A 21,996-nucleotide genomic window follows, 5' to 3' on the forward strand; every position below is an offset into this window, starting at 1 on the left:
TTCCTCGTCCATTTTTCAGAACATTTCCGAACAATTTTTTAAAAAATAACTGAAATTCCGAACAGCTAATAACCATAGTCGCAATGTATGAAAATTTGACTACTAGCCTCGTCTACCTCTAAATAGTACGGGTATTTTTTTCTTTTTTTTTTAACTCTTTCCGCCCTGTGGGCACTAAGAGGGCCTCTTTTAGTAGGCCCATTATGGGTTCGGCCAGGCCCACAATGGGGCGACCGGGTGGTGAGGGACGGGGCCCGACATATCCGAACGGACCACCCCCCAAAAATTCTTGGGGATTATTCGATCCCGGGTCCCCCAGAGCGGTAGGCTGCCACCTTGACCTCTCGGCCATCCGGCCACAAATAGTACGGATATAGAATTCTATAGTGAGGCTTTTATCTCTCTGGATGGTGGATAAAGATACCAGCTGTTCGTGTTTTTTTTTTCGATTCTGATGTTTTGTCAATGGTGTGCAGAGCCTACACCTGGGTATGCTCTCACATATCCATCTTTCGCGACACCCACGGTTAATGGGTCAAGTCAGAATGATCCAGATACAGGAAAATTCGGCGAACTGGCCAACATATTGCTGGATTTATTTTTCAAATAAAAATTTAGCGCTTATAAAATATTTACATTCTCTTTCAGCTTAAATTGAAAATATAAGATTGAAAAGGTTTAAACGCTGCTCTAATTTATACAAGTATTGTAAAATGTGAATGAAAAAAAAAATTAAAAATGGAACTTTAAATCCAATTTACCCTCAAAGAGGTTTAGAAATTTGCAAGAACTTTTATGGTCAATATTATCTGAAAATTTTGCATCTGTTACATAGTTTCAGGCCTGCTTTACGAAGTGTGTTTTATTACTGTGATGTAAAATAATAATACCCAAATTTCTACAAATATCAATTCTGTTACTATATTTTTTTTAATAAATATTTTTATAGAAAGTACGAAATACGAGGTATACTCATTGACAATAAAGTTATTAACCCAGATAGAATTGTTAATTGCTGCAAAACTCGGCATACATCTATGTCTGAGCTACTTACGTAAATAGTCACATCTGATCCGATTGCATGAGTATTAATGCCAGCTAAATGCCTTAAAATCGCTTTACCAGTATTCTATGAATGGACTTGTAAACTTTGATAGTAGTACGGTGTGAATGTGGTCGTTTCTGGTAGTAGTACACCAATATTCTATGAATGGACTCCTAGAAGTTGACTGTGTTCTGAAGTTTCATTTTATCTATAGTTTGATAGTCTTAGAATGCTAGTAGGACTCTACGATACATCAAAAGACATTAAACACAGTTCGATTTTTAATTTTTTTTCATTCACATTTTACAATACTTGTATAATTTAAATGTTCTTGAAACCGTGTTTTATTGTATGTTGAGCATTAAACACAAGACCGTGTTATGTATTAAACACTTGGCTTTTTTCCACCTTTATTAGTTGACTATCAACTAATAAAGGTGGAAGATTGAGGATAAACAGATTGAGCCAGGGACAAGCCACCATTCTTTCTCCTCGAATTTCTGGCTTTTAAAAAAAATCCTCTGTGTTGGACTTCATTTTCGTTTGGCCGTATTATAAAGGTTTTTCGGTATTTTTATTATTAACTTTATCCAGTTTGATGTTGCATTAATCCGCGAAACCGGCAATCCCGACAGCGACCGAGGAATCTTTCCGAAAATCGAAATAATATTGGGCGAAATCCTAGGAATTTGATTTATTTCATGCCATGGCCGAAAATGGACGAAAAAGATGTTTATTCAAACGAATTTCGGGCGATTTTCGGAGATGGTCGAGCCTCGAGACGTAGAATTGAAAAAGATCTCCACGTTGGACATTCTGCACTATGTAAATGCAGAAGATAATTTATTTCGTAATTTCGTTCGTCCGATGGCTATTTTATGTTTAATAATTTGAAGACAGTTCGCTCAAACAGAGATCACCATTTTTAATTCCGTGTTTAAAACAATACACCTTCGGCGACCGACCTTTCCTTAGAGGCTACTAGCCGCCGTAATCGCTAAAAAAGTCTTTTTTAAACACAAATTTTCCGATTAAAAATATAAATTTTTAAAAAATAGGAATTGGTGACATACGAACATCTTGTTTAATCCATCTAACCTTCTTGGGAAGTTTTCGGCTTTATATCCACTAAGTAGTAAGCGCTGGAAAATGTAGATGCTGGAAAACCTCCCTCTAGTGACGATATTTTACATTTTCTTTCGTAATTTCGTTCGTCCGATGGCTATTTTATGTTTAATAATTTGAAGACAGTTCGCTCAAACAGAGATCACCATTTTTAATTCCGTGTTTAAGACAATACACCTTCGGCGACCGACCTTTCCTTAGAGGCTACTAGCCGCCGTAATCGCTAAAAAAGTCTTTTTTAAACACAAATTTTCCGATTAAAAATATAAATTTTTAAAAAATAGGAATTGGTGACATACGAACATCTTGTTTAATCCATCTAACCTTCTTGGGAAGTTTTCGGCTTTATATCCACTAAGTAGTAAGCGCTGGAAAATGTAGATGCTGGAAAACCTCCCTCTAGTGACGATATTTTACATTTTCTTTCGTAATTTCGTTCGTCCGATGGCTATTTTTATGTTTAATAATTTGAAGACAGTTCGCTCAAACAGAGATCACCATTTTTAATTCCGTGTTTAAAACAATACACCTTCGGCGACCGACCTTTCCTTAGAGGCTACTAGCCGCCGTAATCGCTAAAAAAGTCTTTTTTAAACACAAATTTTCCGATTAAAAATATAAATTTTTAAAAAATAGGAATTGGTGACATACGAACATCTTGTTTAATCCATCTAACCTTCTTGGGAAGTTTTCGGCTTTATATCCACTAAGTAGTAAGCGCTGGAAAATGTAGATGCTGGAAAACCTCCCTCTAGTGACGAGGAAAGGTCGGTCGCCGAAGGTGTATTGTGAATCTGTTGTGCCGAATCTGTGAATCTGTTGTGAATGCCGAAGTGGATCTGTTATGAAATTTTGTTATAAAACCTTTTTTTTAAATTTTTAATCATTATAAAATGGCAAAGAGTTAATTTTGATGGTAGTGATGAGTTCCATAAAAATTAGAAATGCTTTACAATTTTTATGGAAACGCTAGTTTGCTATTAACGAATAATATCATTATTATTTAAGTCCAATTCCTCTCGAGATATGACATATGACACCCCGTTATCTCCCATTTTTAACCAACAAAATTTAATAGCAAATATCCCTTATACACAAGCTACCATGCAAAATTTACCATGCCAAAGACGGATTTGACATGCCGTTTCACATGCGTGCTCACAGTTGCCGTCTTTCTTGAACAAAGTCGAACACCTTAGTAGATTTTATAAGATATATTATTTTCTTTTTTTTAAATTATCGCTACGAGTTAGCACCTCGTTATGTGAGATGACGTGTGAATGTGGCCGTTTCTGATTGCAACATAGTGAAGAGAACAGGTGCATATACTGAACGAGAAATACAAAGTGGAACACGCTCTTTTCACAGATGGTGATATCTAGGTTATGTTATTATTTTAGAAGTTGTCTTGTTACGTCGTAAACAATTTCAGTTATCTGCAAAATGAGCGCTCGAATACGGGAAAAACTTATTAATTACACAATGAAAGAATTTACACTTTAGTGTTTTTACTTAATTAACCTGAACAAATGTAGTGCAATAAATAACTATGTTTTGCAGCATAACTAAGAGTTGTTAATAAATGTTTACAAAGTAATCATTGATACTTTTCACTCGTGAAAATAGATTACATTTCAAGTTAGACAGGCATGATTTAGAAGAAAGTACAGAACTCGAATTCAAAACGAAACTATGCTACACGTTAATGATGCAAACATTAAGATTTAAACTAGAAAATAATAAAAAAGTAATAATATTCGATTCATTTTGTAAGGATAACAGTCATTATTAAAGGAAAATTCAAAGCTGTAGATACTAAGGCTCTTAAGCGATAATCCTGCTAAACACACGGAATAGTTGTAAAAAGCTAGGTTTGAACACGAAATAAAATACAATAAAGATGGTTTTAGACATAACATATATCAAGGAATATAATTACTAAATTTCTTTCTATAAAATTGTAATTTTAAGTGTTTATAACATTAAATTTACCGTATTTCAGGCATAAAGAAATCAATGCTTCAGATTCTAAAATAATGCATTAAAAAGTTGTTTGTACGAATGCCAAGTTTTGTAAATTTTTGGCATCTGTACAGTATTTTATTTCAAAATTCTCTTTTAGTTTTGGGAATTAGCTTCCGTTTTATAAATTAAAGTTATATATATATATATAAAAAAAAAAAAAATCAGTAAATTAGTAAAAACCCGTAGGTTACAGAATACAGAGAAAGATCTTTATGTTACAAAGGAATAACATTAATTCCATTTATAAATAAATATACACAAATTGTAAGGATAAGAGAAAAGAGCATCGCAAACGGAGAAGATAAGATTAATAACAATTATATAATCCATTTTCATCCATCTTTGCCTTAATCATGTCTGTATTATTGTTTAACAGAAATTTATCTGTTTTCAATTATCTTATTATTCATTTCTAAGTTAACCTTGATAAGATTAACTAAATAATTGTACAATATTAACTATCAAGATTGTTAAAGTTTGGTTTATTTGTATAAAGCAACGCGACACGTGGGCGATCTGCCAAGGGGATGCCTCCTGGACGACTTTCTAAAGGGCTCCTATTCAGCTGCAATAAAGTAAAAGAAAGAAAAAAAAAAAAAAAACTCGGAAAACTCCACGCCTGGCCCGTTGGCCAGATGTGAACCTATGACCAACTAGCAGATTCAATGGTTTTATCCCGACTGAGGCTGTTAAGGCGTTCGGCTTATCACTCTGGAGGATCTAGGATTGAATTCGGGAGGCTAAAACCTCAGAAATTTTTCCAAGGGTTGTTTATCCCGGATATCTCGGCCTTCTTCCTCATCACCCGGCTCATCTCCAGAGAAAAATCTTAGTTACGCTACTAAACGCTACTTAGTAAAGACTCTTATAAGGAGGAATCAGAAGGACGATTGCCTTTCCTGAGATATTCTTACTTTCATGTTTCTTATTTTGTTGTTTATCAAATAACAATTTTATAAAGCAATGGCATTTTTATATGAATAAATATAATTTTAATAATCGTTACACTAAAGTAAATACAGTTTACGCGTAACGAGATTGCCCCTCTAGTTCTTAAACCGTATGCTGCCGTTGTACTATTTGAAGACATGTTTTGTAGAATAGTAATAGTAGTTTTCACTTATTTTTATATGCTTATTGATTCATATTTATGAAGATAGATGCGATAGTATAATTAGAAACGTTATTTTAACGAAGGTCCACCAGTGGCCAAGCGATTCCGTTCCTTAAACACTGGGAGTTCGGTTGTGGGTTCGTGCCTCGCCAAGACGGGCCGGCCACGTGGGGTTTTCCGGATTTTCTCCATGTCTGTGACACCTGAATAAGGAGGGGCCAGTTACCCTTATTTTCTTAAAATGACCTCCCTGAGGGTATTCCCCTAGGCAGATCGCCCAAGCGTTGCGTTACCAAAACACACCAACTAACTACTACAAGACTAATGAATTTTTCTCCTTACTCTTTCTTCTCTGTAAGCACTAAGATGATCTCATTTTTGCGAACCCGTTATGGAATCAAACCTGCAATGAGGCGGCCGGGTGGTGAGAGACGGATCCCCTCGAAATTTCGTGTGGATTTTTCGACCCGTCCTCAGAGTGGTAGGCTGCTACCTCGACCGATCGGCCATCCGGCCGTGTTGATATGGATATCTCTTATCAAATCAAAAGATAGTCATACCATTTTAAATCTTTTTATTTATTTCTGTTTCTCCAATTTCTCGTTTCTTTTATTTATATTTTTTATATGTAATTATTAATATTAATAGTTGAGTAGTAATTTTAATAGAATGGCAGAGGGGTCAGGTCTGCCTATAATTCCATAATTTGCCATGGCCATCACCCACCAAACTACCAAGAAGGATATCGCGTGCGTATGAATAGGCTACTACATATATTTATAGCCCTAAATGAAAATTTTTCAAATTCTTCTTCGTCATATTGATATATTCTGCATTTATCAGTGATTTGTCTTTTTGCCATGTCCACGCTTTTCCATCATTGTCATAAATGCCAATAACTTATCCCTGTATCACATCACTCAACACTCATCTTGTAACGACTTGATCCTTTAGTATGTTTCTTACAATGTTATCTCTTGAAAAACTCTAATTCAATTGTAATTTTTTTATGCATTTCAATAAATAAATAAATTAATTAAGATGGCAGCCAACCGATTTGGAGGATTCTGGATCGATCTGAACGAGTCAAAAAGAATCCCAGGAATTTTTCGTGCGTGATCCGTCCGAATATGTCGGGCTCCGTCTCTCACCACTCGGTTGCCCTGTTGCGGGCCTGGCCGAACTCATAATGGGCTTGCTAAAAAGGTCCCCTTAGTGCCCACAGGTAGGAAAGAATTAATAAATACTGCATAAAAGCGATATCAAGCCGACTTTTATGATCATATTTGTCGAGATATATGTTCTCAACAGGATGAAACAGTATATTTTCTGTGTAAAGTTTCCAGATATACTTGGCTTGAGACGTTACCGCATTTATAGATTCACATTATAAGGTCGACAACTTCACCCTAGTAGAACTAATATCTTCAGTTTTACTAACATTTCTAGTATCGAAACGATAGATCTGTATCTCCTGAAAACTTTACACATCCTGTTTTTTCTTACTTTCTATCGTTATTTATCTGGCACTGCTTTTTATTTTCGCAATTTCTAAATAAACATTAAGTTAATATTATTAAAATGTAACAATTTTATAGTATCACTGTATATTTTTAAATTTCAAGGTTACATTACATTCTATAAACAACAGGAGTATTGAATCCTTTCAATTTATTGCATTAATTTTTATTGCTTCCAGTTTCTTACTTTAACACAAATTACACCATTTTATCTTATCAAGTACTTCCTGAAAGTCAATGAACTATAGGTTTATTTCTATAGATTACTACGTCGAATAAAAAGCAAAATAATGAGAATTTTAGTGGTAAAATTTTTAAAAAATTAAGAAAGATAAAAGAGAAAATTTTACTGAAATTTTTCAAAGTATCCTAAATATATTTTCATTTTTTAAATTAAATCACTTTTTATCTACTTCTCTTTCGATATTGCTTTATCAGTATATGGCAAATATTAAGTGGATACGTACTTATTAATATTGCAAAATTTCCACAAAGATAAATGAGACCTTTTTCAGAGCTTTCGTATTTCTATGTCTAGGTAAATCAACCATGCCTTTGTCATATGTATATTTATATATTTATATATAAAACTCTTAATCTACATACTCTACCATTATAAAATTCTTATAATTAGGCATCATATCTTGTTTTTTTCTTCATAAATTTATACCACAGCAATTTTTAAAGGAGCTTTCTGGTCAAACAGTAGGTCTGTAATTTAATTTAATCGAATCTAAACTTCTAAACATTAATATTCTTCTTATTATTCCAGTTAGAAATTTTTGCCTTTCCTTTATTTAGTTCCTTTAAATTCAAATCTAACTTTATGTATCTAATTTCATACGTTTATTTTCCTCTTCTCCAGTTTATTCTTAAATTTTTTCATGTAGATAAATATCCAAACAGCGTACCACTTTTACATTTAATGATTAATCATCGCGTGTACGATCAAAAGATGACGTTATATCAGGAAATATTCAATATAAACAGATGTAATAAAAAGAATTTTATTTTTATCTTTATTCAAATTATTTTAAGCTTTTGTTCGATGTTACAAAGCAGTAATTGTCATTTCAATTACAGCCTACATCCAATGGTGCGTTTGCGTGTTTTGAAGTACAAAATACAGAGAAATAATGTTTAAAAATAATAATAAAAAGAACATTTAAGATAATAAAAATTTAAGATTAAAATACTTAAATTAGTAGCAATTTTAATGTTAAATTTTTAGAAGGAATAAGTGGGAAAGAAATTAAGGAATAAGTGCATTAAGCACTTATTCCTGCATCGTTTCACTTCTCTAATGTATTATATACGTTAACAGGTACTGTCAACAGTTTGTTACATATTAAAACTTAGTGTATTTAATGTCATTAAATTAAAAGTGGGAGTGCCAGTGTTTTTTTTCTTTCGTTCTTTTTTTTTTTCTTTTTTTTTATTCTTGTCTTATCTCTAGCCGATGACACTTTAAATCTTATTAAAGTAATAAAAAGATTATATAAATGATGATAAATGAGTACAAAATGCCATCGCCTATTACTGAATGAATGAAAAATTACTAATATTTTTGTTATTATTGAATTTAAAATTATATTAAAATTAATCAACAAGTTGTTGTTCAGATTATCTCTGGTTTGTGAATTGTAAGCTAATTTTTCTCCTATTTTCTCTATTTAAATTATATGCAATTGTAATTAAATATTTGTCTATAAATTAAATTTATATAATAATGTATAAAATCTACTCAGACATAGAGGAAGAGGCCAGTAGACTATTTGACTTGGGCTCGAATACAGAACAGAACGAAAATTGAGTCTTTTATGTAGAAAAAAATAAAAATAAAAAGTAGATGAAAGTCATATACATTAAGTGGTGATAAAATCTTTTTTTCATTTCTTTTATTAAATTTATTCATATATATTTTTTAGGACGTGTACAGGTAGGTCCCACTTTTATAAATGGTCGGAGCCCTATCTTTCATCTTTCAGGTCTTTGTTAATATAGTAATTAATTAAATCAGAACTAAAATATATTTAGTTCTGTAGAAATTTAGAAAAAAATTCATTAATTTTGCATCTACAAAGTCAATTTTATCATATTTATAATCTAAAATTTGTAATTCGAAATGTTTCGGTTAGATCTGTAGCAACTTTATCCGAGATATAGAAGAACCACTTGAATGTTAACGAATAAATTTTAATTTATTTCATATATAGTTTCAAAGCTTACCGCGTTTATAGAATAGATTAAATCTTATAGATTTATAATACACTGTTTAAAAGATAACACAAACAGTAGTACTAAGCTGTATTTCAATTAGGCTTTTCTAAAGGACCTCAGATCTCCCTAATACTCAATTATGATCCAGTCAAGTCCGGATTTACACGTAAAATAACCAAGATACATAAGTTATAAAGGCCTCAACTAAAAAACTTCAGCTTAGGGTCCCACGGGCTTTTAAATTTAATATTGTATAATAAAAAGGAAAGGGCCTTATATAGCCACAAGTCTGAATCTGGCTATGGATCCAATACTATATTCTTATATATCTTCCAGATCTTACAAATTTACATAATTTACAATTGACACTTAATGTTGTAGAAAATGATAATGTCAAGTACTAGCTTTATATTATTAGGCTATATACATTTGTTTAAAAGGACTTTGTAACTTCACGCATGCATGGAGCTTCGAATAACTGAAAATGCCACCGATAAACATTTATTTAATTAATTTGTTTTTATTAAATTACATCTTAACTACAGAAATGTCAGAGAAATCTGTAACATATCTGTAATTCTATACAACAATTTTCGTCAATGGCAATATCGTGCTAGAATTTTGCAGAAATATTATATAGAAATACAGGCCACGTGTTAATCAATGTTTCGCAATTGAGAATTTAATTATATTTATAGCAATTAGTCACGAATACGAAAGTAATATTATTCATTTCACTGTTAAAGCTTTCTGATTCTATAGGGAATTCTATTAGTTTATAGGAAATGATTAATGATTAAAACGTTATTCCGAAGCAATGCTGCCTGTCACGATTTTTTCCGGTTTCGTGTCAAACTGTATGATCTATGTATTATTAAATTAAAATAAACTTAATAACTTATTTTATTACTTATTTTTGGATACTGAATATTAATTTAATTTCGTTAATTTATTTTTAAACTTTAAATAATTTTAAAAATAATTCACCTGATTTTTACACAATTATTATTATTATTATTATTATTATTAAACGCTGTAAGAGTTATTTTATTGTTTTCATATAAATAAAATTAAATAGAATAAGATTATTTTTTAAATTAGTTCTCACGCTTTCCTATTTATTCAAAATTTCAATAATTTTTACGTCATGTAATTTTAAAAATCGTCTGTCGAAGTTTCCGGAAGTATTTAAATTTTTATTAAAATTTTAAAAATAATTATCGCTTGCGATAACAAAATAAATAATAAAACATTTAAAATATTTTTATGATTATTTTTTATTTTAAATATGGTATTTAAAATATAATAATAATAGTCACGTGCAAAGTCACGTGACAATAATAACGCATTAAAGGTAATAATACGAAATATTATAATTTAACAAATAAAAGTATAAAAAGTCCATAAGAGCCATTTAAAATCTCAAAACAATTTATACATTATCATTATTAACAGTTTTGCTTAAGAATTAAATTAGTTTGAGTTTTATTTTGACAAGTTTTTTTATTGCGATATTAATAAATTGAAATCACGTGATTAAAATTTTAACGTTATCGTCGGCGTATAAACACATGATTTTGTATAATAATAATAACAATAATAATAATAATAATTTATTTTCCTTAATATTAACAGTTTTCAACGAGTTTTAATTAAGCAGACGTTTAATTTCATTTAATAAATACGCTATTATTAACTTTCGAAAAAAATACAGCCAATGAAAAACGCCGAGACTGAATAATCACTCCGCACTTCAAGGTCGGGGAAGGTGATTGTTTCGTCTGCTTGTCGACGTCATTACAAAAGCAAATGTCTGCCGTCGAGCTACCACCGGACGCTCCAGCGCCTCGTCTTTGCCACTTAATTAAATGGCCAGATTTCGACGGATACGGTTTTAATTTACACGCGGAGAAGTCCAAACCCGGTCAGTATGTAGGTAAAGTGGACGAAGGAAGCCCGGCCGATTTATCGGGCTTGAAAGAAGGCGATCGAATCATCGAAGTGAACGGAGTCAACATCAACAACGAAAACCATCGGCAAGTGGTGGAGAGAATCAAAGCCGTGCCTAACGAAACCAAGTTACTAGTACTCGAGGTGGAGTCTGACAAATGGTACAAAGATAGGAAAATCGTAGTCAAAAGTACACAAGCCAATGTAATATACAGAAAAACTCCCTTTCCACGGCCAGATTCTAACAGTAAGCAAGAGGCACAGGTGAGGAAAGATAGCCCAGTACCCACAACGAATAGCTCAAATATTAAGCAGAGTTCTGCTGTTGTCCATGAAAGCCCTGTTGAAAATGCAAGATACAATGGAGAATCTTCTACTTCAGCTGGATCACCCTCACCTGTAAGTTGTTATTTCATTCATTTTTCATCTATTTATTTTAATCTGTGATGTTTTTTCTATTTATACTGTAGTTATCTGTATATACACATTACACTTGTGTTGTTATGTAATATTGGTGTATTGCAACAAATTTAATGTATTTGCAGCCTCAGTGGCATGCCCAGAGGGAGCTGACCCACTAGTGACCGAGCGGTTCTGTTCCCCAAACGCTGGGAGTTCGGTCGTGGGTTCGCGCTCGGCCGGGATGGTCTGGCTACGTGGAGTTTTTCCAGGTTTTCTCCACGTCCGTAATGCCCAAATAGGGGCAGTTGCTCTTAAAAAGACCCCCTAAGCAGGTTGCCTGAGTGTTGTGTTGCCATAACTTAATAAACAAACAAACCGACGGGGGGGGGATACACTTTGAAATTGGTCTGAAACTTATTGAATCTTGGTGACTTTTTAAAAAATTTATTTTTTTTATTTATGGACTTATAAATTAGTGCTGTTGTATTGGAGTGTGTTAATAAATTGCTCTATTCAAAGATTGATTCTACAATCGAGTATTAAAAACAGGCAAAACCGTAGACATCTGTCATCCTACCTGGCACCTCCAAACTAAAAAGTAAATTTTGTAAAAATCTCTTGCTGACAGTATCTTCTATTGCTACATTACTTATGAATTAGCAATTACGTAAGAGAATATGCGTTAAAATTTCTTTTATCTGTTTGACTCTGCTCCCCCGATATTAAATCTCGAGTGTGCTGCTGTGCAGCCTATTTTTCCTTTTTTTTTTTTTAACACGTAAAAGTTTAAATATTTATTTAAGTTTTACAATTAAACTGGAAATAATTACTGTTGTGCAATATAATTTAGACAATGAAAACTTTATTTCATTAGCAAGTAATTTCTAAGCATTGAGTAAATGTATTAATAAAAAAACTAATTTACATAATAGCTGTTGCTAATCACCATTCAAAAGACAGATTAAAATTGAATCGAATCACGATAGAATCAGGAATAAATATTAGAAGATTACTACTGATCGATTTTTACAAAGATAAACTAGTTAATTGAGCATCAATTATACGTTTTTACATTATTTGTTTTTAAAATACAGAACCAGGAACTGCTAATTAGCAGATCAAAAAATTGATTTGAGCAGTCATTTTATTTTGAAAATGATTATAAATTTATATATTTATTCATCGTTTGATTTGAAATACAGTAGTGTGTGTTAATAATTTGATGTAAAATATTAAACATTTTTTCTGTAAAAATATATATATATTGCAATTGGTCAGAATAATTTTTTCTTTTAATATCCTTGTAATTCAACTTATTTATGGAATCGATAATGATTAGTTCTTGTATCTGTAGCTAATCAGTATACTTGAACACATATTGGATATTTTAATAAAACAGAAATTTATTCCTTGTGAATTCTTTTGATGATTTTGTTACAGAAACACATTTCTATTTGAAAAATGTATTCCTTCAAATTTGCAAAAATGACTCCAATAATATGATCGTATAGTTAGTTTATTCACTCTAATTTCTGAATATCTGAAATAAATATATCATATTAAGAGATATATTTTGATACCAAAAAATATAAGATTTTATTACAAAACTTACAAAACAATAATTTTATTGAAGTTTTCTAGTAGCTAATAAAGTTTAATAAAAATTATTTCTAACAAGGAAATTTTTCTGGTGCTAAGGTTATACCGTAATTATGTGATATAGATTTAATTCTTTCAAATAAATTTTCTTTGTATGAAATTTTAAAATATTTTTGAGTGGTGGTATTGTTTTTATGTTCATGTTTATTAGTATTTTATTAGTATTAGTATCAAATCTATATCACACAATTACTGGTATAACCTTAGCACCAGAAAAACTTTTGTTTGAATTACAAGATAAACCCACATAATAATAAAAATTATTTGTTTACTTTTTAATTTCAAGGAATAAACATTCTCTGTGCTCTAAGTAAAAAATAATTAAAACTTTTATAATTTTCTTTTTTTAATTTATATTTAAGTGAGATATAATATTTAGAACAAAATTGATAATGTATTTATTACATTGTATATTCAATCGTAATCTTTATTTTGAGATTAGTTATCAATAAATTTTGATTATCCTTTCCATTCTGAATTCAAGCCAAAATTAAAATTGAAAGGCCTTTTTTAACTACCTAACAAATTAATTTTTTAAAGCCCAATTATTTTGTTTTTAAGTAAAAATATTCTGTGATAAAAACAATTTTATTTTTAAGTTTTGCCCAAATGACTCAAAAATAAATTTAAAGTTGTTTACAGATTCCTTTTGTATTTTTTATTATTATTATGTTGGGTTAAGTTAGATATACTCGGTTAACATCGGTGGCTAAGTACTATGCCGGACCAAAGTCAAGGCATAGTAACCAAAACAGAAATTAAAGAAGTGTATCAGTGTGTGTGTCTGTATTCAGGAATTTTCTTACAATATGACATGTATTCAATATAGTGGCCTTCTGTAGAGTGATGTATGTGTTTCTATTCAATTCTAATGTGCCCAGGCTTTTGTGTAGTGTGTGTGGTATGACACCTGTAGAGGAGAGAACTACAGGTACAATAAGCACCCCATCCATCCTCCACAGATGCCTTATTTCCTGGGCGAGTTGTGTGTACTTGCTAATTTTTTCAGTGCATGCGTTTTGTATATTGTGAGTGTTTGGAATGGATATGTCTATAATGTATGTGATTTTATTGTGTTTGTCAATGAGTGTGATGTCTGGTCTGTTGTGGTAAATTGTTTTATCTGTGATTATGGCTCTGTCGTAGTACATCTTGTGCGTGTCGTTTTCCAATATTGTCTGTGGGATGTATTTGTAGTATGGTTCGTGGATGTCTACTAATTTGTGTTTCTTTGCAAGCTCTTGGTGTATTATATTTGCTACTTGATTATATCTGTGTAAATAATCTGTCTGTGCCAAGAGCTTGCAACCAGAGGTGATGTGTTGTATAGTTTCTGGCATGATGTGACATTTTCTGCATGTGTCATTTGTGAGTGTTGCATCTTTGAGTATGTGTTTTCTGTAGTTTTTAGTATTTATGACCTGATCCTGTATGGCAATCATGAATCCTTCCGTCTCCCCAAAGAGGCATCCCCGAGCTAACCAGCTGTTTGACGCAGTTTTGTCAACAAAATCTTGGGCCAGATCGTAAGGATGCCTGCCATGGAGTGCCTTTCGAGCCCACGATTGCTTAATGGTGTCTATGCTTTTTATATGTTGTGTTGTGTCCATATGATGTGAGTGTAAGTTTAATGGTGTGTTATTCGAGTCTGCTAGAGTTACTGCTTTATGTAATTGTGATGTTTCTTGTTTTTTGTAGAAAAACTCTCGCAGTGACTGTATTTGTTTGTAGTGAAGGTTAACTATGTCAATCAGGCCACGTCCGCCATCTTTACGTGGAAGGGTTAATCTTTCTGTGGCGGATTTAGGATGATGTTGTTTATGCTTAGTAAGTGTTGTTCTTGTTTTCCTTTGGAGTTGCTCGAGATCTGTGTGAGTCCAATGTATAACTCCAAAAGAATATGTGAGATTATTATTATTATTATTATTATTATTTATTAGTTACTTTTTCTTAACTTTATTTTAGAAATTAAAATCAATAAAATTAAAATGGAAATGTAGTACAGAAAAGTTATTTTTATATTATTTGCTATATACAAAGATGATCTGAAATAAGCATAAAATTTGCAACAATATGCTATAAAAATTGTTTTTATGCTCTGTAAACTTAATTGTTCAAATAGTTTTCAGACCAGGATTTAGAAAAAGAGAGAACTTTAAAGTTAAATGTTTATAAAAACTGTACATAATGAAATTTTATTTGAAATTTATTCTTAAAAATTGTACATATTTGTTTATATTGAAATTTATTTATATCATGACATCTAATTCTTTTCTGATGCAAAAGAATTAGATGTCATGATGACTTTGCACCTGAGATTCATTTGTCTCTTTAGATAGTCTCAAGTTGATTTCTTAATAATTTTTGAAATGTCAATAATGATTTAATTTTAATTTGTGAATATTTTACATAGAGATTTAAATGTTTCATATTAAAATTGTTTTATCTACAAAACTTAGTTACAAATTCACTAAATAGATTTTGTATACTTCAGAAAGTTTTCCTATTGAAATATAAGTTTTTAAAATATAAATTAAATTGAATTTTCAAGTTATTATCCAAGGATGTAACTTACTAGTTTTCATTTTTTCAGTTTGATTATTTTCAATGTGTAACATCACCTTGACATCTTTCTTTTTTCTGTCTCTAAAATAAAAATTTTGACCTTTCCATCTAACAGTTAGATAAATAGAGATTAATGTCTGCCATTCTAGGTATGATTTATCAGCCGTTCGTGTAATTTGATACCTAAGATATTTTTAAAATTTCTTTCTATATATCTGTCAATAAATAGGGTTTAAATAAAATGAGATTTATTTTCACTTTAATATAACTATTGAGTTTATCAATATTTATGGTATTAACTTTGGACTTAAGTTTGTTATAAATGTTTTTCATATTTAATTTTAAGAAATAGTAATGATTAAATTTCATTTATTAGACTTGTTAAAACACTTTTTTAGATGAATTTAAATGATTATTATTATTTATTTTATTTTTCTAATTTATAAGGAAGATTCTTGCAGCTATTATTTGAAATCTATTCAAATATTAAATTCTTAAGCGTGATTAAGCAAATGGCTTTAAAATGATAAAGTTTACATTGATTTTAATCAACAAAGATTAGAATAATGACGTAATAAAAGGGTTAGAAGAGAGACTAGCAATGGCCATTTTAGTAAATATTAGTTATCTTTTATGAAGTTCAGGAAATCCTCGTTAATTCAAACTCAGATAGTTCGAAATCCCGTTAGTTCATAACTGTACTTTTGTCCCAGTTGGGGATATAGAGATTTACACGTTTCATTTTCTTGAATTTGGCTACTTTGAAATTTGAAGTGAAAATTCTGTCTGAACCTTGAAATGAATACATTAATTGGTTTGTTTAGATCAAAGTGCCTTCATGCTATAAGAGAACAATAGACCAAGAACAACTCTAATCTGGTCAATATGACTTTGCTTTTACAGAAACATACTTTTGGGTGTCACTTTATATTTGAACTACCCCTTTTTTCTCTTAACTCATAAAATACAGCTGGTTTTCAGGATTGAGATATTTGTGGGACTCTAGGCTACTACATTTGGAAGACCTACTACTATTTGGATCCTTTAAAAATAATTTGGGCTACGTTTTGAGGAATTCTGCATTACTTTTTATAAAACCTTAGTCCCACATATGTAACCAGTATAGATTGTCTTGATTCATAATTATATAGAAGCCTGAAAGATTTGAAATTGGCAAACTAAATTAAGAAATTATTACTTTTTTATCACTTTTTGTTGTTATACTTTAAAGACATTATTAGATAATTTTTTATTTATATGAAATATGAATAGGGTAGATGTACCAGTTTTGGCCAGTGTACCGGTTCTGGCCAGAAAACAAATTTAACTTAAAAATATAATTACCACATATTCAAATCTGTCCAATGAAACAAACTTTTATTGTTAATTGTTCACACAGTTAACAATAAAAGTTTGTTTCATTTGTGATTATATTTTTAAGTTAAATTTGTTTTCTGGCCAGAACTGGTACTGCACTGGCCAAAACTGGTACATCTACCCTATATGATATTTATATGATATTTAGAAAAATAAGTTTTGCTTTAAGTTTGTATCAAACATACAGGGGGAATGGTTCTCATAAAAGTATTGTTTTTATCCATTATATTATGGAATTGAAACAGACAGATGAAGAAAATAAAATATTTTAAAATTACTTAAAATCAGTTAAATATAATTTTAAAAATTATGAAGTAATACTCAGATAATGTAATTGTTATTACTATAATAATCAATTTAAAAATTAAATTCATTACAGATTTGAAACTGCTGTAAAAAAGAAATTGAATTTTAGATGAGGAAATTTATTTTAAAAAAAATTTTATTTCTTATTTTTTGTTTATAATAAACAAATTTATATTTCAGTTTTTTCTTTTAACATTAATGCAGTCTTTACACAATTATTTAATCTTTTCTCTATCCTCTTCTTTAACTTACAGCATTTTTTTTTTTTTTTCATTCTGATGAAGTTGAAAATTAATTAAGGAAATATTCATTTTTCATTTTGATTTCATGAAATGAGGACTAAATTTGAAATGAAGAATTTATTTCTTTTTAATATTAAATTTAAGTTATTTAAAATATATATAGAAAATTTCTAAGGAATTAAAAGATTTATATACAATAAAATTAAAGATCACATTAAAGATACTACAGTGAAATGTGGCAGTAGATGCAGGAAGTTGGCTTTGCATGAAGCCTTGGATAGAAAAGTCAGTTCTATGGAATACCTATTCTCTTTGATCTTTTAAACAGATATATAATTGTTGATGAATTAGCTTAGATCAGGTTTAGATGTACAGTATGAGCAATCAAAAGATCATTAATTGAAGAGACTTTTAACTAAAGCAAGTCCTCCTATAATCATTTTACAATTATTGTAGCTGAATTTTCTCTATAAACAGTAATAGAAAATAAATGCTAGAGGCTGCAAACATGATCAAATTAGAATAGTAATAACTAAATTATATCTTGTTTATATTATTTAGCCTTTGGTAAAATTTGTTTTCATTTTACTCTTTTTTGTTTAACATTGCAGTTTCTAAGAACCTATTGATGACATTAAATGAGGACTTGCTATACTTTCTAACAGTCTGAAAATGGCTGATTTTAAAAAATGCAAATAATTAAATTAGTTAAAATAAAAAGCTAAAGATAAGAATTTTTTATTAATTACTATTCATTATCCTCATACTATTAATTCACAAAAAGAAAATTTTGTATTACAATCTTCTATTTTTTAAAATTTGTATATATATATATTTTTGTTTTTTTGCCACAACACTTTTCATTTAGCATTCCTGAATTCCTGAATATGAATATTGCTCGCTCAAAATACTAGTACAACAGTTTTCAGGCTCCAAAAAAAGAAAAAGTTTACTCTTTAATTGCAGTTCTTATGAATTTTAGACAGATTAATTTATATTGTTAAATATTTTTTGAGAAAATTATTTGTAAAATGCTACAAACATCAAAAATGTGTAATTAATATATGTAATTTATTTATTAAAACTGTGGAATATTTATTATTATTGCAAATTTATATAATAAAAAAAAAAAACCAATTGTAACATTGTGTTCAGGTTGCTTAGGTATAAACAATAGATCTTAATTTATTACTATTCATTTATTATACAGTAATTATTCTATTTATAACTAATCAGTTTTTGTTAATAAGCTGTTGGAAACATCTATCATATTAATGATTAAATAAATATATTTTATATTTTCTTGAAGATGAGCTTATTAGATTAAACATATTGATTTTTCTACATTTTTTAAAACAATTTCTTGGTATGAAAAATTTTAAAAATAAATTTTATTCACGTAATTTTCCAACATATCTTAAGTCTTGTTGTCTGTCTTAAATATATTTTTAAGATTATTGTTTATATCATAACTAGATAAAATTTCTCTAGTATTTATTTTATCATTTAAGTGTGTGTTTATCTACAAGAGTAAAGTTTATTATAAAATTAATTGATACTGATAAATCTACTTGAAATTTAATAAATGTGCTGTTGAAAGAGAAAGCTTTAAATATATTTTGTACTAATTCTAATTTATGATTTCTGGCACTACTTCAATGTCATATTATTTAATTAATAAGAGATATGTATACTGGGTTCTTTTACCACTCACATTTTAATCAGTTAAAATATCTTTTTGTTCAGTTGTACTGAATTTTTAAGTAATTGTTATTTCAATAAATAATGTTTTCGACTATTGTCAATATATTTTTTTTCATTTTAAACTGTTTTCTGATACACACGAATGATTTTGCTAGAAATTTTAATTTGTTTTTGTTGCTTATCAGCTTCTAGATATATCAAACCTAGATTGCAGAATTTTTAGTCTTGTTTTTTAGGAAAAATATTTTAAACTTCAATAACATATTAATATAAGGAAATTTTTTAAAAATAACTAGAATTTCTTTCAGATAACAAATCTTTTACATTGTAAAAAAGTTTGGAATGCAGGATAAACTTGATTTATTAGGACTCATCCTTAAAAAAAAAATGTTAAAATGATTTTTAACTGTGGTTTGGAATCTTCAAGCAAAAAAATTCCAATCAAGTGACATAATATATCATTTTTTGATTTATCGCTATTATTATATGAATCATTGCACAATGAGGACACAGCTATGGTACACTGACCTCTATCTAACAGGTGATGAATATTTTAGCAGTTATTACTTTTCTGTTTCTTAAACACATTATATTGATATATAATCAGTACATTTCTTCAAATTATATACTTCTCATATTGCTTAATTTAACTGATAGTTAAAGTTTTATGTACTTCGCAATTTATTACTTAATGTATATTATGTTGATGAGAACTATCATTCTTTTTTGCTATGGAGTAGGAAAATATAAATTGTATATTCAGGAATATAAGTTGAAAATTCTTTTCAGAGCTATCTTTTTTTTTAATATCTATTAGATAGATTCTATAGTAATCATCTGTAGAATCACACTTTTGTCTCTGATAATTTAGTATCATATGATTTTATTAAATGACATCAATGACTGTTCTGTTCTTGAACTTTAGAAAAGGGAGGTTCTTATCAATGAGTAGATATATAATCAACATACATTATGTCAGTATTTAGAAACATACTTCTAATATGACAAATTTTAATTAAATAATTTAGAACAGTCAAAAAGATAAAGGTACCAGTACTTATTTTAGTGCCATATAAATGACACACTAAAATAAATACTTAACCTCTTTATGCATTATACAAATTGTACTCATATTTTGAGTGGTTTTCATTTATAACTAAAGCTTCTTGTTTTTCTTAATTAGCAAACCAGTTCTCGTAGTTCAACACCTCAAACACTACCAAAAAGTGATGTTTCGAATGAAGTCGACTCGTTGCCGGCATCACCGCATTCTAGCAAAAGTTCACACAGCCAGAATGGGGCAAATGGTCCTATCGGTCCAAAGAATTCTGCGACAGATGAACTAAATTTGAATATGAGTGTGTCAGAAATGCGTCAACTCCTGGCTTCCCGTAAAAAGCGTGATCCAAAGAAAATACAAATGGATCTAAGACACAAGTATGATATAATACAACAGATGTGAAATGGAACAAGACTAACAACAAGAAGAGTGAAGACTAAAAACCTTGTCAGTTTTCATTGTCTTAATATATATTGGTGCTAAAGTCTTTCCTTTTTACATTATTCATTTATTAAATTCCTGTATTTCTAATTGAGAGATATTAAGAAAAAAAAGAATTAATAAAAAAATTTTTTAATGAATTAAGCTTCCTGAAATACAGGACATTGTTGAAATTAATATCCATTCCGATAACGGGGAAAAAGTGCTGCATTCCAGTGTCATCAATGCAATTTAACATGATAAATACATATTTTAAATATAATGAATCTTGCCTTAAATCATATGTCACAAATACCAATGTGTTTAAATATGTACGAGTGCTTCCAAAAAGTGCCTAAATTCATTGTTATATATAGCAAGTTTGCCTTACCTTTATTTTGTTGGATCGTTATAAAAAAAATTTTTGACTTATGTAGATTTCATTGATGTAATCTATTTGTACTTTAATAAATATTAAAGTTGAGTAAAAGCATTCAGATAAGAGTCTATCCAAAGTTGATCCTATTACATTAACATAAACAACACTAACTGGTACTGACTGTTAAAGAATAAACACAACTGTTAATACAACAGGAATGTTTAAATAGTAATTAATATATAAGTAAACTAATAAACTTTTAATTTTATAAAATATTTTCACTAAAACTAATGCTATAATTTAAAGTTTTAAATTCAGTCTGTAAAAATCTTTTCTCTATTGCTCTGCGGTAATATTTACTATATTACAATAGAGAAATATGTTAATTTACTGCTTAGTTTGGTATTAAAAACTGATGTTCTAAAGACAAATGTTATTTTTACCATTAATTGAAGAATATTAAGTAATTAGGCTAATTTAAATATATTTTAATAATCATTTATAATGTATTCTGTTAATATTATGCTTAAAATTTTTATAAAAGGCATTTCTAATGGGTTTCCAAAATTATGCACATCTTGTATAACTCTACTACCATATTAACTGGCTTTCTGGAATTTTCTAGAATTGCCAGATAGCCAGTCTGGCCCTGTGATAATGCTCTGCCCTTTTCAGCTATAGTCATAAGGACTTTGTGTGACAGACATCTCAGCCTAACTAACCTAGCCTGGACTAGGGTTGCAAGATGTCCTGGATTTTTCTGACTGCCATCTAACTTTAGAATAAACTTCTCCTACAATGAAATGTCTCTTTTTCCATATTTTAGATGTATTTCTGAAACTGGTAGAGTAAAAATACACATCTATTGCTTGTCCTGAATGTT

General features: G+C 29.5%; 1 protein-coding gene across 1 annotated transcript; it reads left to right on the top strand.

Moving 5' to 3' along the window:
* The first annotated feature begins 10,785 nt into the window (after positions 1-10,785).
* On the top strand, positions 10,786-21,227 carry LOC136969877 (Na(+)/H(+) exchange regulatory cofactor NHE-RF1-like). The gene is made up of 2 exons (XM_067264185.1): positions 10,786-11,398; positions 20,438-21,227. Exons 1-2 carry the CDS (start codon positions 10,859-10,861, stop codon positions 20,714-20,716), a joined length of 819 nt encoding a protein of 272 aa, XP_067120286.1. The 5' UTR covers positions 10,786-10,858; the 3' UTR covers positions 20,717-21,227.
* Positions 21,228-21,996: the final 769 nt, after the last annotated feature.

Source organism: Centruroides vittatus, unplaced genomic scaffold (assembly GCF_030686945.1).
Source record: "Centruroides vittatus isolate TY-2023 unplaced genomic scaffold, ASM3068694v2 contig_1824, whole genome shotgun sequence".
NCBI lineage: Eukaryota > Metazoa > Arthropoda > Arachnida > Scorpiones > Buthidae > Centruroides > Centruroides vittatus.

Coding starts and splice junctions, on each gene's coding strand:
- LOC136969877 (XM_067264185.1), top strand. CDS start 10,859: ATGTCTGCCGTCGAGCTACCACCGGACGCTCCAGCGCCTCGTCTTTGC. Junction 11,399..20,437: donor CAGCTGGATCACCCTCACCT/GTAAGTTGTTAT, acceptor TTTCTTAATTAG/CAAACCAGTTCTCGTAGTTC.